At 49.0% G+C, this 13,974-nt stretch overlaps 1 protein-coding gene across 5 annotated transcripts in view; it reads left to right on the forward strand.

Annotated features, from left to right (window-relative positions):
- The window catches only part of CCDC9B (coiled-coil domain containing 9B), a 71,320-nt gene that overhangs the window by 25,834 nt on the left and 31,512 nt on the right, over nucleotides 1-13,974 (forward strand). For all 5 annotated transcript variants that reach the window (XM_054826454.1, XM_054826453.1, XM_054826455.1 and 2 more), the window contains 7 exons: nucleotides 1,357-1,431; nucleotides 4,065-4,249; nucleotides 5,615-5,676; nucleotides 6,192-6,245; nucleotides 6,666-6,771; nucleotides 12,504-12,561; nucleotides 12,899-13,716. In XM_054826454.1, coding sequence (XP_054682429.1) covers nucleotides 1,357-1,431; nucleotides 4,065-4,249; nucleotides 5,615-5,676; nucleotides 6,192-6,245; nucleotides 6,666-6,771; nucleotides 12,504-12,561; nucleotides 12,899-13,684 — 1,326 coding nt within the window. In that variant the 3' untranslated portion in view covers nucleotides 13,685-13,716. The remainder of the gene's footprint in view (nucleotides 1-1,356; nucleotides 1,432-4,064; nucleotides 4,250-5,614; nucleotides 5,677-6,191; nucleotides 6,246-6,665; nucleotides 6,772-12,503; nucleotides 12,562-12,898; nucleotides 13,717-13,974) is intronic.

Genomic DNA, 13,974 nt, shown 5'->3' on the forward strand with positions numbered 1-13,974 from the left:
TGAGACTGCTATCTCGAGTTGCACGCATCCAGCCCCATAATGCTGGGCTAAACCTGGGGCTGGCAAATGACTGGAATAAAAGTCCTGTTTCCAGCCTGGGTTGGACTTCAATGCACTGACACTTTCTCGAACAGCTGACTTAGCAGTTTGTGCTGTGACTTTCCTTTTTGTGTTCCAATTTTGCTTGGCAATGCAAAACGGCAGCATGATAATCTCAGCCCCACACACTCCCTGGCCCTGGAGCAGTTCAGCAGGGAGGGGAATTTGGGGATGCCTCGGCTGCACTGGGCACAAGGGGGCTGCTGGGCTACAGCATGCCGGGGCCTCTCCGCTTGTGGCAGCATTTGTTGCCCAGGGCTGCCATGTACGGTTACAGAACGGGGGGGAGGCAGCTGTGATAAATGCTGTGCCACTTGGCAGCCACCGTGCTGCAAATCACATGCTGTGGCAGTGTCTGGGTGGGAGCGGGAGCTGCTCGTGGAGGCGTGCGGCCACCCCAGGGCAGAGCCCTGAGCAAGCACCAACCCTCTGCCCTGAGGAGCTTAGCAGTGTGGGGGGCAGGCGGGTACCCTGCCCACATCTGCCCAGCTCACACAACGGCGCACAGCCCTCACGGGGGCACCCTGACAATACTATCTAACCAGGGCAAAAAGCATTTCTTAAAAGATATTTATGCTCTGCAGACTATTTTGCTAAGACCCACTGTGATCTCACCCTGGCCTCGGACGTGGCTGTGTCTGTATTATCAGTCGCATGTAGGGGCAGAGAAACACCTGGCCCATGGCATGCCTCATGCTTGGTGTCTATAGTTCAGTAAGACAGAGGGGTTAATTTTTCACCCCCTGCCAGGCTGGGGGCTATCAACACTAGAGCAGAGCTTGCCAGTCTGGTGGCAGCATGGCTGAACCCAGTGGAAGCAGGGATCGACCCCAGTAGAAGGGCACTGCGTTTGACAGGGACAAAAATCACTCCCAACTTTACCATGCTGGCTTCTAGCTGAATCTTAGGTGGGCTCCTAGCTCTCGTACAGTTGAATCGTAAGCTGGGTCTTTTGCTCAAATCTGAAAAGGGATCTGAAACTTGGTCTGCCTTGGAAAGAAACAGCACCATACAGGACACCTCTCTGTGCTTGAGAGGAGGAGGGACCTGTGGGAATGCATCCCTTTTTCTTTTTTCATACATCACTTTCTGACTTCTTTTCCACATCAGTTTGATTCAGGGCCCCAGATCTTTCCTCTTTTGCTGACCTTGTCTGGGCAGTTGCATGTCCTGGTGGGCACAGGGTCAAGCACTGACTCCCCTGCCAGGAGTCCTTGCTTAATCCTTGAAATAATTCCTGTGTCTGTGCTCTTGCAGGCAGAGGAGAGGAGAACAGCAGAGAAGAGGAGATCAGACAGTGACAGAGGCCCAGAAAGTGAGCACGGCCGGAAGGTGAGTGGGGCCTTGTGTCTCTTTGCGGGGGACCCTTGTCTTGGAAGAGGAAACCAGTAGGATGTGCCTCCCCACAAGTAAGAGTTGCCTCAGTCCTAAGGGAAGCAGCAATGTGCTCCAACGTAGTCCCCGCCGTTCATCCCTCTCATCATCCAAAGTTTTGCTGTGCAGTTAACACACCTGAAGCAAAGCAGCACTAGAAAAAGGTGACAGGGGACCTGCCCTTCACACCTTGTTGTGGCTGCATAAGTCCCTAGCACAGCAGCAGGGATGTTGTGAAGGGTAACCTGCTCACCCATGTGGCAGTACAGCCCTAGCTGGTTTCTCTCCCAAAAGACAGCTTATGGGTTGAAAGGCTCAGGCCGCATTAGCTATAGCTCCTCGCTTCAGCAGAGGCTGAGTAGGATGGAGGTAAATTAAAGCACAGGCCTTCCCACTGACTGTTTAATGCAAAACCTGGAGGACATGCTGGTTCCCTTGAGCCTGTGGATGCTCTTAATTAATGGAGCACAAATTGAATAGCCCCACCTCAGTGGGATTCATTAGGAGGGCACAGATGGGCTCTTAAGCATTAATTCCAGCTGAACCTTCCCTGCCTCCCCCCAAGCAGAACAGGGGAGCATGATGGCCTTGCAGTCCAGCTCACCACATCTATGCTGCAACCAAGGTGAGCCCCTGGTCAGGGACCAGCTCCCCCTGCTCTGCAGGCCCTGCAGCCACCTCTGCACCTACCCGTGAGACAGCACGGGCACCAGCCTCAGGCTTGCCCTTGCTTTTGGCTTCCCCTTTGCTAAGGGTCAAGGTAATGACACAGGGCGCTTCCCTTATCCTCCAGCTCTGGAGGTTTAACCCTGCTCTCACTAGCTGTGTGCTGCTCAGCTCTTGTGTGCTTCTCCTCTGTGGGTGCCTCAGGATCCACTGTGGCAGCATGCACTGTGCTGTGCCATGGGCTGGAAGCTGTGGGAGCATCTCCAGGCCTGTGCTCCAAGCCAGGGGCCAGTGCTAGCCCTCGCTTTGCCCTGATGTGCCTTGCCTTTCTGCGGCCCTCATCTCTCCCTTCTTGGGGATGCAGTCTCAGTTTCCCCAGCTCCTGCCAGCTAACAAATGGAGGAGCAATTACTGCCACCCCATCTCCAGCCCACGCAGGTGGGTCTCCTTGGTAACAGGGCTTTCAGTCACTCCTTCCCTGCTGCTCTGCTTTCAGCAGCACTGCAACGCTGAGGAGTTAATTCCTGTTTGGGGATGGGGTGAGGGTGGCTGGTGTGGAAGGACACGTGATGAATTATCTGCTGGTAATTAGCACCCCAGGACTCAGCTCTGCACTAAGCTATTCACTGCGCAGTGTTGCTTGACAACACGCCATGGCCAGTTGGCTCCTGTTTGCACCATGTCCATTAACCTGACAGCTGGGTTACCCCCTCCCTTCACATGCTACATCAGTTCTGAACTCTCTTTTCATTAAGCTTTAAATTTTTGAACAGTGGCAGCCCTTAACTAGTCTATCATGAGGAGGAGTGATAAACCAGGAGGCTGAAAGCAATGAAGGTGAAGAGCCCCTTTGCTCTGAGAATGCTGCTCTTGGTACTCACAATACCATATGCCCTGGGCCCAGGGTCAGCCCTAGCCCTGTGGGCTCCTGTGAATGCCTGGGGGTCACAGAAGGCTGCCTTCCATCTCGAATCTGTCACTGTGAAGGATTTCAGAGGCACAACTTCGATTTAAGTGTCCCAAAGTCTTTAGGTGGGGGGATTCATCATCCTGGTGCATCTTCTATGGGAGTTCAACCTCTCAAACTCCGTTGGGAGATGTTGCAAGCATTCCAGAAACTAACCATATGCCATGTGCTTAGCAAAGTGCCTCTTCCAGGAAAAATTGAGAATGTTTGGTTTTAAAACCTTCAGGTGAGCAGGAACACAGCAGGTGAAAACCACTGTCTAATTTATGCCTGCAGTTAAAGTGACTGCAAGTACAAATGAGGTGAATCAATCCTGTGGTCATTTGCACTCAGAGTTACAGGGGCACGCTTTAAAAGTTTGTAATCAGGTACTGACTATCTAGAATGGAAAACTATATCTTATGGCAGCAGCTTCACAGATCAGGAGGTTAGATATCACTACAAGAACCAAAGAAACATTGCGGTTCAGGTTAGGGAAACAGCAGTGAAACCCCACCTCATTAAGGCAAGAGGAATGTATCCAGATGGCAAAATCCTGGGGTTTAGGTGGAAGCAATTTTAATCCTTCGCAACGTAACACTATTCATGTAGTCTGGATGAAGGGGAGCAACTTTTCAGAAATACGTTGCCACAAATTACCATTATCCTTGTTGAATATCCCTGGGAGGGAATGGTTGCTTCTTCTGATTTGGCTATGGATTTGCAGTGTGACTCCAAGCAAGCCACCTAACTTCTTCCTGCCTCGGTTTTCCTCTCTGTAAAGTCAGTCAGCCCTGGGACCAGTATATTTAGTCTATGGGTAAAGCAGAGCCCTTCTGTGTGCACATCACTTTAGAGACAGAAGCTGCAAGTTGTTTTCAAATATTACTGAGCATTTCTGGTGGTGACAGTACAAAGTATAGTGAATGCAGCTGTTTCAGACATTTTTATTAACATGAAGCTCTTTTGCCTCCACTAGGATGGTGGGAAGTCAGTCCAGAGGAGCCCCGGAGATCTGAGTTTCCCCATGACTGGACGGGAACGCTCAGAGTACATACGCTGGAAGAGGGAGCGAGATCAAATTGACCTCGAGCGACTGGCACGTCACAAGAATGCGAAGGGCGAGTGGCGACGGGCTTGGGATGTGGAGAAGTCGGAGCACATGTAGGTCCTCTGCTGTCCTGGGGTGTTTTGTCTGCAAAAGGCCATCTAAAGCCAATGATGAGATCTTGTGCAGATATTCATTGCTGATCACATCCCATGCTGTCGTGTGCCTCTCCCTGACCAAATCCCCATGGCTATCTCTTTCTCTTCCTGACCATGTCTGTCAGTGGGACCAGATATCAGAGTGATTCTCCTATTTTCTTTCTGATGTGAGGTCTCCTACCCTAACAGGAGATACTGTGTGCTGACAAAGATTGCCTGCCTTTGCTCCCACCAGGGCTTGCACCATGGGAGAGAGGGGAGCATGGATCACTGCTCAGTGTACATTTGGAGGGCCCTCTCTAACTCTACATGGATAAATCCAATGGCAGGAGGGTGCAGGTGCTCTTCTAGAAACAGGGATGGACAAACTTGCGTTGCTAGTCCATAGGTTTTCTCACTGCCCTGCTCGTTTCTCCTTTTCGATCACAGGGCAGGCCAGCATGCCTAAATCCTCCACACCTCATAAACTGAGCCTGTTCAGGTGTGAGGGGATCGCTTCAAAGGGCTGCCTGTGTGATATGGGGGAAATGCTGGGGACAGCAGTATGGGAGAGCTCTCAATGGTGTCTAACACTTCCCTGCTTTAAACACTGTCCCTCTAATTGTGCTTGTTCAGCAGGGTCATGCCACCTAGAAAGCTTTGGAGGATGACTTGACACCTGCAGCAGGAAAAGGTTTTGGTAGGGTGTGGAGTTAGGGAATGTTACATTGGCTTGCTGATAAAAGAGTTTGTACAGAGCAGATAGAGGGGACAGTCTTTTGGCTGAGGAATGGGACCAAAGACATAGATTTTCAGTCACTGAGATCCCAATAATTAGAGATAAATTGACTTAAGTAGGTGCTGAGTGTTGCTGCAAGACAGCTCTGAGCCCTGCTGCTCTCCTGTATATCAATTTTTAAGAGAAAAGCTGGAATACAAAACAAGCGGGATTAGAAACCAACCAAACGAGTCTGACGCACAGGTCTGAAGCTAATTCAGAATGTGTTTAGAAGCTTGGGAAGCTGCATTTGAGCCTTGTACAGTTACATTACAGGCATCTATAGGCTTCATGGATGTTCGTAGAATGAAATAGGTACATATATATGGGTACTGATGTAAAGGTTTTAGAGGTTCTTCTTTGGGGTAGAATTGCCTCACAGCCTCATTTCTCCTGGTTAGTGCATGCAGTTTCAGCTCCTGCTGATAAACCTGCACATATTTGCCAGTGGGCAGGCGCAGAAGGGCCGAAGGCTGGAGCCTGCGTCGTCTCGAGGTCTCCTGCCCACGCTTTTGCACACTGGAGAAGAACGTTCAGGTCTGACGATGCCTGTTTTTAACCTGCAGGTTTGAAGAGGACTTTGTTAAGGATGGGGAGCCAGCCTTGGATAATCCCAGCAATAAGAAAGGTTGGCAAGGGACACCTAGACTCTGTCCTGATGCTATTGAATGCTGATTGTGCGAATCCCAGTGCCACAGCAGCTGTCGTGGCTGTCAGTTGCAAAACTCTGCTTTCCTGGGCAAATGCCTCTGAGCGCAGTGTTGGGGTCTCTGCCCTCTCTGCTTTGCAGAGTGCTCAGGGGATGGGATTTGAGCGTCTGGGTGCTAGTGCTTTTTACCTTCCCAGGGAGAGCAGTGGCACCTTTTCTGCAACCTTGTATGACACAATACGGAGGCTCAGCATCGCCTCCTTTCCCAAACACTGGTTTGAGAGGCAATCCTATTCCAGAGCACATCTCTGATCCCTGTGGCACGTGCTGGCTTATTTACTAGCATAAGTCCATCATGACTCCTGTTTCTCAGGAGATGGACTGGCAGAACAAAGCTTTCCCTTGTGACACCCTATTTGAACGTCAGGCTTTCTGCTGCATGTCCATTAGAGAACCTCGCTCACTTTTGTGCATGCTTTCCTTTGTCCTTTCAGGGGGAAGAAACGCAAGAAAATTCCAGCACAGGTCCTTTCCTCCGGACGGGAGAGGTGAGTAAAATATGCAACTCGGTTGCATCACCCCACTGAATGTCAGCACCTCTGATGTGCCCTCATGGAGAGAGTTTTCTTCAGGCACTCTCGCAGATTTGGAGTGCCTTTTGGGAATATAACCATGTGGCTGCTCTCATAGCTGTGTGGCAAGGGAGAACAGGAACAAGTCTTCCAAGAAGAGCACAAGGGAGACTGTATCCAAGGAATAATATTTAAAGTTATAATTGGAATTTGGAATAAAAAATGCAGAAGAAACATCCCTAAATTCTCAATTTGTATTTATTACTTTAGAAAACATATGTACAGTACAGATACAGCTTCAGATACCCCTCCAGAGGTACTTTCCATACAAGGATGTTGGCCCTTTCAGTGGGGGTTCTGCTTGCTCTTGCATGGCATTTCCAACCTGTCTTCTAGGTGGAGGACAGCATGGAGTGAATGTGAGCGATCCTGGTCCGAAAGCGGTACCTGCTGTGAGCAGCCGAGCCAAAGGAAAGGACAGACTGACTGGCAGAGCCAGAAGGTAAGGAAGCTGGCAGCAGTGCCATGAGCTAGCGGTTGTGATATGTGTGTCCAGGTCTCATTCCTTGCCTGATTGTGAAGAGGGCAGACAAAAAGAGATACTGTTCCACAATGAATCTTTTCAGATGAGTTCACATTGGCTGGGACCGTGTCTGGCAGGACTTCACTTGGTGGGGTTTGTGGTACTTGTGGGGTTCATCATTGCTGTACTGACCCACTGCATCGACCCTCTGCAGAACGGCCAGGGGGGTCAGGGTTGCTCTGGGTAACCTGGCACATGCCCCAGCAAGCTTTTGAACACATCTTGTCTGACTTCGAGGCATTGCTGATATGGAGGAGCAGCCTCCAAAGATAGTTCCCAACTGAATCAATAGTAATTAGGATTGATACTGTGGTACAGATGTCTTTTCTTCTTAAACAACTGTTCTTAAAGATGTGAGGAGGGAAGTGGCCTGGTCCTGCCAGCTGTGGGCAGCACACAGCAATATAGTAATTTGCAGAGAAGTAATTTCAGAATATCAGCAAAACTAAGTGCATTTTCCAGGTTTGCCCACATCCTCCCAGGGGCCCCCCTTCCCTGCTGCTCTCCATAATTAAATTTCAGTGCAGTCTCCAGTTTCCTGGAGCCGCACTGACGGTTTAATAACAGTAATCATCTTCACAGCACTGCCATGCCCTTTAGTGGGCAACAAATGGAGGAAGAGTTGATTACGTACCCTGAGCCTCTTCATTTATCCAGAACACAAAACCATTCCAGTAGCTTTTAATGTTAGCATTCTTCAACCATCCAGGTCAGTCATGACCATGAAGTTAAACAGATGCATAAGCAGATACGTGCTTCATAGGGGTACTCACAGCGTTACCCAGAAGAAATTAGTTAGCTGGAGGCCAGCTGCTGCTTGCTGTTACTTGGCTGAAATGAAGAGTGTTAGGCAGCATCTGTGTGTGCAGGGTTCTGCTGTGTCAGGACAGAAGTAGGTCCAATATGCAGAACCTGGCACTGTATTAAGCCTGGAGATTTTTTTAATGTTGTTTTTGTTTCCAGTGGTTGTGCTTTGAGGAAATGCACCTGAGCAGCCGTAACTCTCAGCTAGTTAAGCTATGGGCTGGCAATCATAGAATCCCAGACTGGTTTGGGTTGGAAGGGACCTCAAAGCCCATCTAGTTCCAACCCCCTGCCATGGGCAGGGACACCCTCCACTAGCCCAGGTTGCCCAAAGCCCCATCCAACCTGGCCTTGAACACTGCCAGGGAGCCAGGGGCAGCCACAGCTTCTCTGGGCAACCTGTGCCAGGGCCTCAGCACCCTCACAGGGAAGGATTTCTGCCTCACATCCCATCTCCATCTCCCCTCCTGCAGCTTCAGGCCATTCCCCTTGTCCTGTCACTCCCTGCCCTTGGCACCAGCCCCTCTCCAGCTTTCCTGTAGCCCCTTCAGGGACTGGAAGGAGCTCTAAGGTCTCCCTGGAGCCTTCTCTTCTCCAGGCTGAACAACCCTACCTCTCTCAGCCTGTCTCCATAGCAGAGGTGCTCCAGCCCTCGGATCATCTTTGTGACCTCCTCTGGACTCACTCCAAAAAACTTACTCTAAATCTACTTACAGCATAAAGAAGGGTTATCTTCTGTCTTCCTAAGCCCTGTTAGTTAATCATACTTTTTAAAATTAAATTTAATTCTGATAAATTAATGAAGAATAGGATCAGCAGCATGCAAATAATTGTTAGCTTTGTTTGTAAGTTACATTCCACCCCTTCCCATTCTTCAGCTCCATCCCCAGTAAAATATACTTGGGAAAGAAAAGCTGATGAGCTGTGCTCATGCTCGCTCCCTCCAGCTGCTGACTGCAACACTGGGAATTACAGAAATTCCCAAAGGATATGCAGGATGGCCATGCCAATAGATTTGCTTTATGTTGTTACTTTCTGTAAATACCTTAGAAGGTTTCAGACTGCAGGCTGAACATTGCTGTTCAAAACTGTGAAAGTTGCAGTGATTACAAACAGTTCTGCCCTGCCTGAAGATGTCAACCCATCAGGGTGAAACCAAACTCCCAGACCTCAACAACTACCCTCAGGAGTAAGCATGGTTCTGCTTCTGAGGTTTGCCGCTGAACTTTGGTTATTTGTGATAATAAAAAGAAGGACAGGGAGCTGGCCAGAGAGAGAGAAATAAAATTTAAAATGCAATGGGCTACAGGGCAGAGAGGGAAGAATTAAAAAAACAGGGACAGGGAGCTGGACAGACAGAGATAAGAAAATTTTTAAAGGGACAGGCGACAAGCTAATGAGGGAAGAACTAAAAATTGGGGATAGGGAGAGACATAGAACGGAAATGTATGCACAGGGATTATTTCAACAGGTGCACTGGAGGAGAGAAAGAGAAAGAAAAAATATATCCACTTGATACTATATATAAGAAGTTAAAGCGCAGGTAGCTGTTGGGCAGACACTACTACCTTCACACTGGTTTTAAGATTTTTAATGTCCACAAACGTCCTGACTTTAGGTCATGATCCTTTCTAAAGGTATCACTTCTGACAGAATACAGGTTTCCTAAAACCACACACCAGTTTTGGGCTAAACTGGATTCAGGGGGAAGGTTGCTGATGCAGCATTGCTGTCTCTACTTCCTTGTGAACTTACATGGATCAGTTATTATCAGTTGTCTAGGTCTCCTCCAAGCTAATCAGAGAACACTGTTTCCTGAGACACTTTTCCTTTGGACTTTGATCCATCTGTTCCTTTAAAATGCGCATCTAGTGCCATCCCCTCTGCTTTGAGAAGGGTTCATGGAACACCTTATTGCTGCAGAGCAGATTGTGTCTCACTGCAGGAGAGATGCTCAGTGCTCCCAAGGGCTGGAAGAAATTGCTCAGAACAAGCAATTCATGGTTTCTGTCAGTGTTTGCTGGGAATGTGAGTTATACCCACTGCAAAGATCACTTCCTTCCTTTCTCTCTCCTTCCGACTGGAGTCTTTTGTTTCCCTGCACTTCAGGGCCTAGGGAGGTGGGAAGGCACAGAGGAGAGGTTTCCCTGGGAGCTTCATGTGGTTTATTCTGGTCCCGTCTTCAACTGTTGGCCGTGCCCACCTTGTCTTACCACGAGAGCTGGGACATGTCTCGGGGGCCTTTGGGGACAATCAGGTGTGTAAGGCATGGGATCAGCAAGTTAGCTCATCCAGATGTCCTTGCTCCCAAGCAGCAAAATGGAAGGAAAGACTTCAGAAAATGATGATGTTAGAAGGACCTGATGACATGATAAACCTCATGCTTTCCAGTGTTTCATCTTCAAGTTTAATCCTAGTGCAGTAATTCTCTTCTGCTCCGTGGACATTTTAGCTGTACGATTTAGATGCACATGCCCGGTTAAATGTGTGCTGGGAGTAGACTGTAAACAAAAGCAGTGTTGATTTTGAGCAGCTTCTTGGAATGGACAGAGTTTGATGCTTCCCTTTTATAGGCAGCATGGATGGATGACACTATGATCTGCTCCCTCCGTGCCACAGCCCATGGGCCCTGCCTCGGGCTCCATCTCTGCCCTGGTCAGACCCAGGGGAAGGGATGAGAGCCTGCCCACTCCCCTACATCCATCTCTTCTCCTCCTCCCCAGCAAAGGTTGACTTATGCCCCAAAGCATGCCTCTGACAGACAGATGCTGACTAGTTTCCAGAAATCATAACAGGGTCTTGAGCCATTTCTTTTTCCTTCTACACTAAGCTCTGAGCCATGCCCAGAAGGAATGCCTTGGCTAGCTGTCTTATGGCAGAAATTCAAATAAATAATGTTGGGCTGGGATTTAATGTTTTGTACAGGCTGCCTCAGCGCCTCTGACTGGCCAGCTTGGAGCGCTGTTTGATGACATCTCAATGAGCTGCCCCTCATTAGCGGCCCTCAGTCTCTTCTGCAGTGGTCTCTGCCTCTTCTGCTCCAGAGCTTGGAGGGGTCACTGGAGGCAGCCTCCTTTCTGGCATGGAGTAGGACAGCTAGCATCATTTCAAACTGAGTAGGGCTATACCTGGGTATCAGCACTTCCACCTGCTGTAATAATACAGTATTATTCCCTTGCTTTTCTCACCTCCCTCCACTAGCAGGAGATTTATGCCGTGGGTCCAGCAGGCTTAAGATCCCTTGTGCCTTGGAAATGCCTGCTTGAAGCACATCAAAGTCAAAGCACACCTGCAATGTCAACCAGTTCGAAGTGACAATGGTTTCTGGGATGCATTCTTTATCTGGGGAGAGGGGAAGGTCAGCTAGATTACACAGCGAGGTTTAGCACCTTCTGTTGGGAGGCTCAGAGGATGTATTGCAGGGAGGATGTGTTGCAGAGAGGATGCCTGGCTCGTCATGGGCACCCACAGCCTGTTTCTTTTCTCACAACAAAGTGGGAAGGTATGTTTTCCAGTATGTTTGTGCCTCCAGTGCAGAGGCTTGGAGACTTTTTAGTGCATCTGTCCCTTCTAGGGGTGCCGGGTTCAATCAGGATGTTATTCATATCCATTTAAAGGCTCTAAGGTCTTGATCTATTTTTTTTCATTCTTGTTTGCTGTACTTCATATTTATCAGCTACTAGGATGAAAAATCATGGTTCATTTAAAACTACAAGAAGTATCTTAAATACTACTGATGTGAGTAGCTGGAACATGGAGTCATGCCGTAAAGTCCTCGGCTTCACCTGTGGACCTGGGAAAAGCCCAGCAGAGTCCGTCTAGAGAAGAATTAAATCTCACACACCTTTGCACATGTTGTGTTTTAAGAGTATGTGGCAGGGTGAAATATGTGTGTATTATATATATGTGTATACATTTATAAAATGTTTGTGTGCGTGGTATAACTCACCAGGCACACATATAAGAAGGTAAGGGTTACTGAGACCCCTCCCTGCCCAGTAGCACTGCATGGGCAAATTCAGATTTATATTCACCCTAGCAAATTCAAACAAGCAAAAGAAAACAGTTCATCATGCAGCCTTGAACTAAGCTGTGGCTGTCTTTGGCACAGGATGTTGTAGCTGCTGCAAATTTATTACAGGGTCAAAATGCACTTACACGAATCCTTGGAAGAGACTGTCTAAGCGTGACTCAACACAGAGATACCATCTCAGGCTCAGGAAATCCCAGAGCCGCACATTTCTGGAAGCTGGGTAGGGCACTGGGGAGGTGTAAAATGCATTTGCCCTCTTTTCAAATCTACCCTAAGCATCTGCTAGTGATGCTGAGAGGGGAAGAGAGCCTGGGCTAGCTGGACCTTCAGCCTGATCTCTATGGCCATTCTTGCAGTCTGTTTGCACATGTCCATGTCTCCAGTCTTCCAAGCTACTTCAAAGCAATTTTATCCTTCACCGTCTGCCGTTGTGGAGATCTGGGACACTTGGGCACTGTCAGGCAAGCAGGACCAGACTCTGGCAGACATCAGCATAAGCAAACCGTATATCTTACTAGTCTAATGACAAATATCTGTTCTGGCAATTGGATTTATGTTTTCATTACATTTAGAATTATAACAACAAGTTCACTGATTTAGTGGTCTGAGATGAGTGTCTCAGGATGGGCTGAGTGCTTTGCAGGTACCAAAAGGAACTGGACCGGTTGTGCTTGCCACCTTTATCTCTTGTTGCCTGGTCAGGGGGCTCAAAAAAGCCCTGGTAGAAATTCCTTCCCAAGTGTCAGGCAGGGAGAGTGGCTTTGCCATATAAGAACTTAAAAGGCCTAAATTCAGATTTTTTTTTTCTTAACAGATGGGATGCAAGAGAAGGCGAGGACATGTCTTTTCTGAAGGATGACCTTGACAGCCAGGTGAGTGCATAAGTCCAGGCTGGCTGCTGAGTTTTTTCCAAATATGCAGTGTTGGGAAACACTGTCAGCCAGTGCAGAGCTGGGAGACCTCTGTGTTGGGGTACATGTGCCCCTTGTTAGCACTCTCCTGGTGGCACAATGTGAGGGCAACCTCACTTTTGCATTGACCCTCTGTCAGCACAACCCCCCTTATTCTGGTCCCTGAACACTTCTCATCACCTGCATCCTTTTGCTTCCTTTAGTGGCCTCCGCAAGTTTTTCCTCAAGTTTTGGAACCATCATAGACAATGTACTGATATTTTAATAAGCTGAACTAAATATCTCCTTCTTTTCTCAGAGGAGCCTTGGTATGGACAAGCGGAAGAGCAGAGGTGAGGAGTGGGTGGAAGAGAACTGCACAGCTGAGCTGGAGGAGAAGGTGAAACAGCCAAGCCCCCAAGATCATGGGGCCTCCTCGTCACAAAGGCTACGAAGTGGAAAGGTCCAGTCTGCCCACAACGGCCAGAAGGAGGAGCGGAGAGGAGTGAAGGGCTGCAGTATGGAGGTGTCTGTGGCCAGCACGGGTGACTCAGAGCCAGGGCCTAAGCCAAGTAAGGAAGGCATTGGGGAAGATGCCGATGGGAAGCCTGGCACTGCTGATGTCTCCCAGGAGAAGGAGAGTGCTAACAGCACTGCTTCACAGAGCAGCCTTCCGAGCACTGTGCAAGCCACCAGGGATGGTGGTGAGGAGACCGTGTCATTGCCCGTGGGAGCGAATTTAGATGGAGCTGGCTTAGAGAAAAACACAGCTTCGGAACCAGAGTCCACTGAGGACTCTTCAAACAGCCACGGAGGAAAGCCAGACACAGCAGTAGGAGACAGACTGGACGCAGGTCAGGGACAACTGGTGAGCAAAAGAGGGGAGGAAGTGACCCAAAACACTGCTCTTCAGGGGCAAACACTCGCACTGAAAGGAGGTGAAGATGCTGAAGGCACTGAACACAGAGGAGAGCCTTTGCCCCCAAGGAATGCCAACTCTGACAAGACTGTTGTGTCTGAGCAGGACACAGCAAAATCAGAGGCCAGGGATGGGGACCAGCCTGAGGATTGCAAGGACAAGGACAGTGGGGACACTCTCAACTAGCAAAGATTGCACCGGCTTGCCTGAGACAGAAGGTGAGTTCCTGACCCCGCTCCCCATGATGTCTTTGTTATCCCATTAACGCTTTCAGCCATAGTACAGGTCCACAACTCCATTGTCTGTGGCCACAATGGCATCATAGCAGATAACTATCCAGAAATGTTCATTAACAGTGATGTGGATCCCTCAGGTAGTCTAAATCTGTGCATCACAAAGACTACCCTGGAGTGGAGGGGGAAACAATGGAAAGTCAGACAGGAGAATTTGGACAGAAAACTGGACTGCTGAGTCTG

The sequence above is a fragment of the Grus americana genome, chromosome 5, assembly GCF_028858705.1.
Source record: "Grus americana isolate bGruAme1 chromosome 5, bGruAme1.mat, whole genome shotgun sequence".
NCBI classification, from domain to species: Eukaryota; Metazoa; Chordata; class Aves; order Gruiformes; family Gruidae; genus Grus; species Grus americana.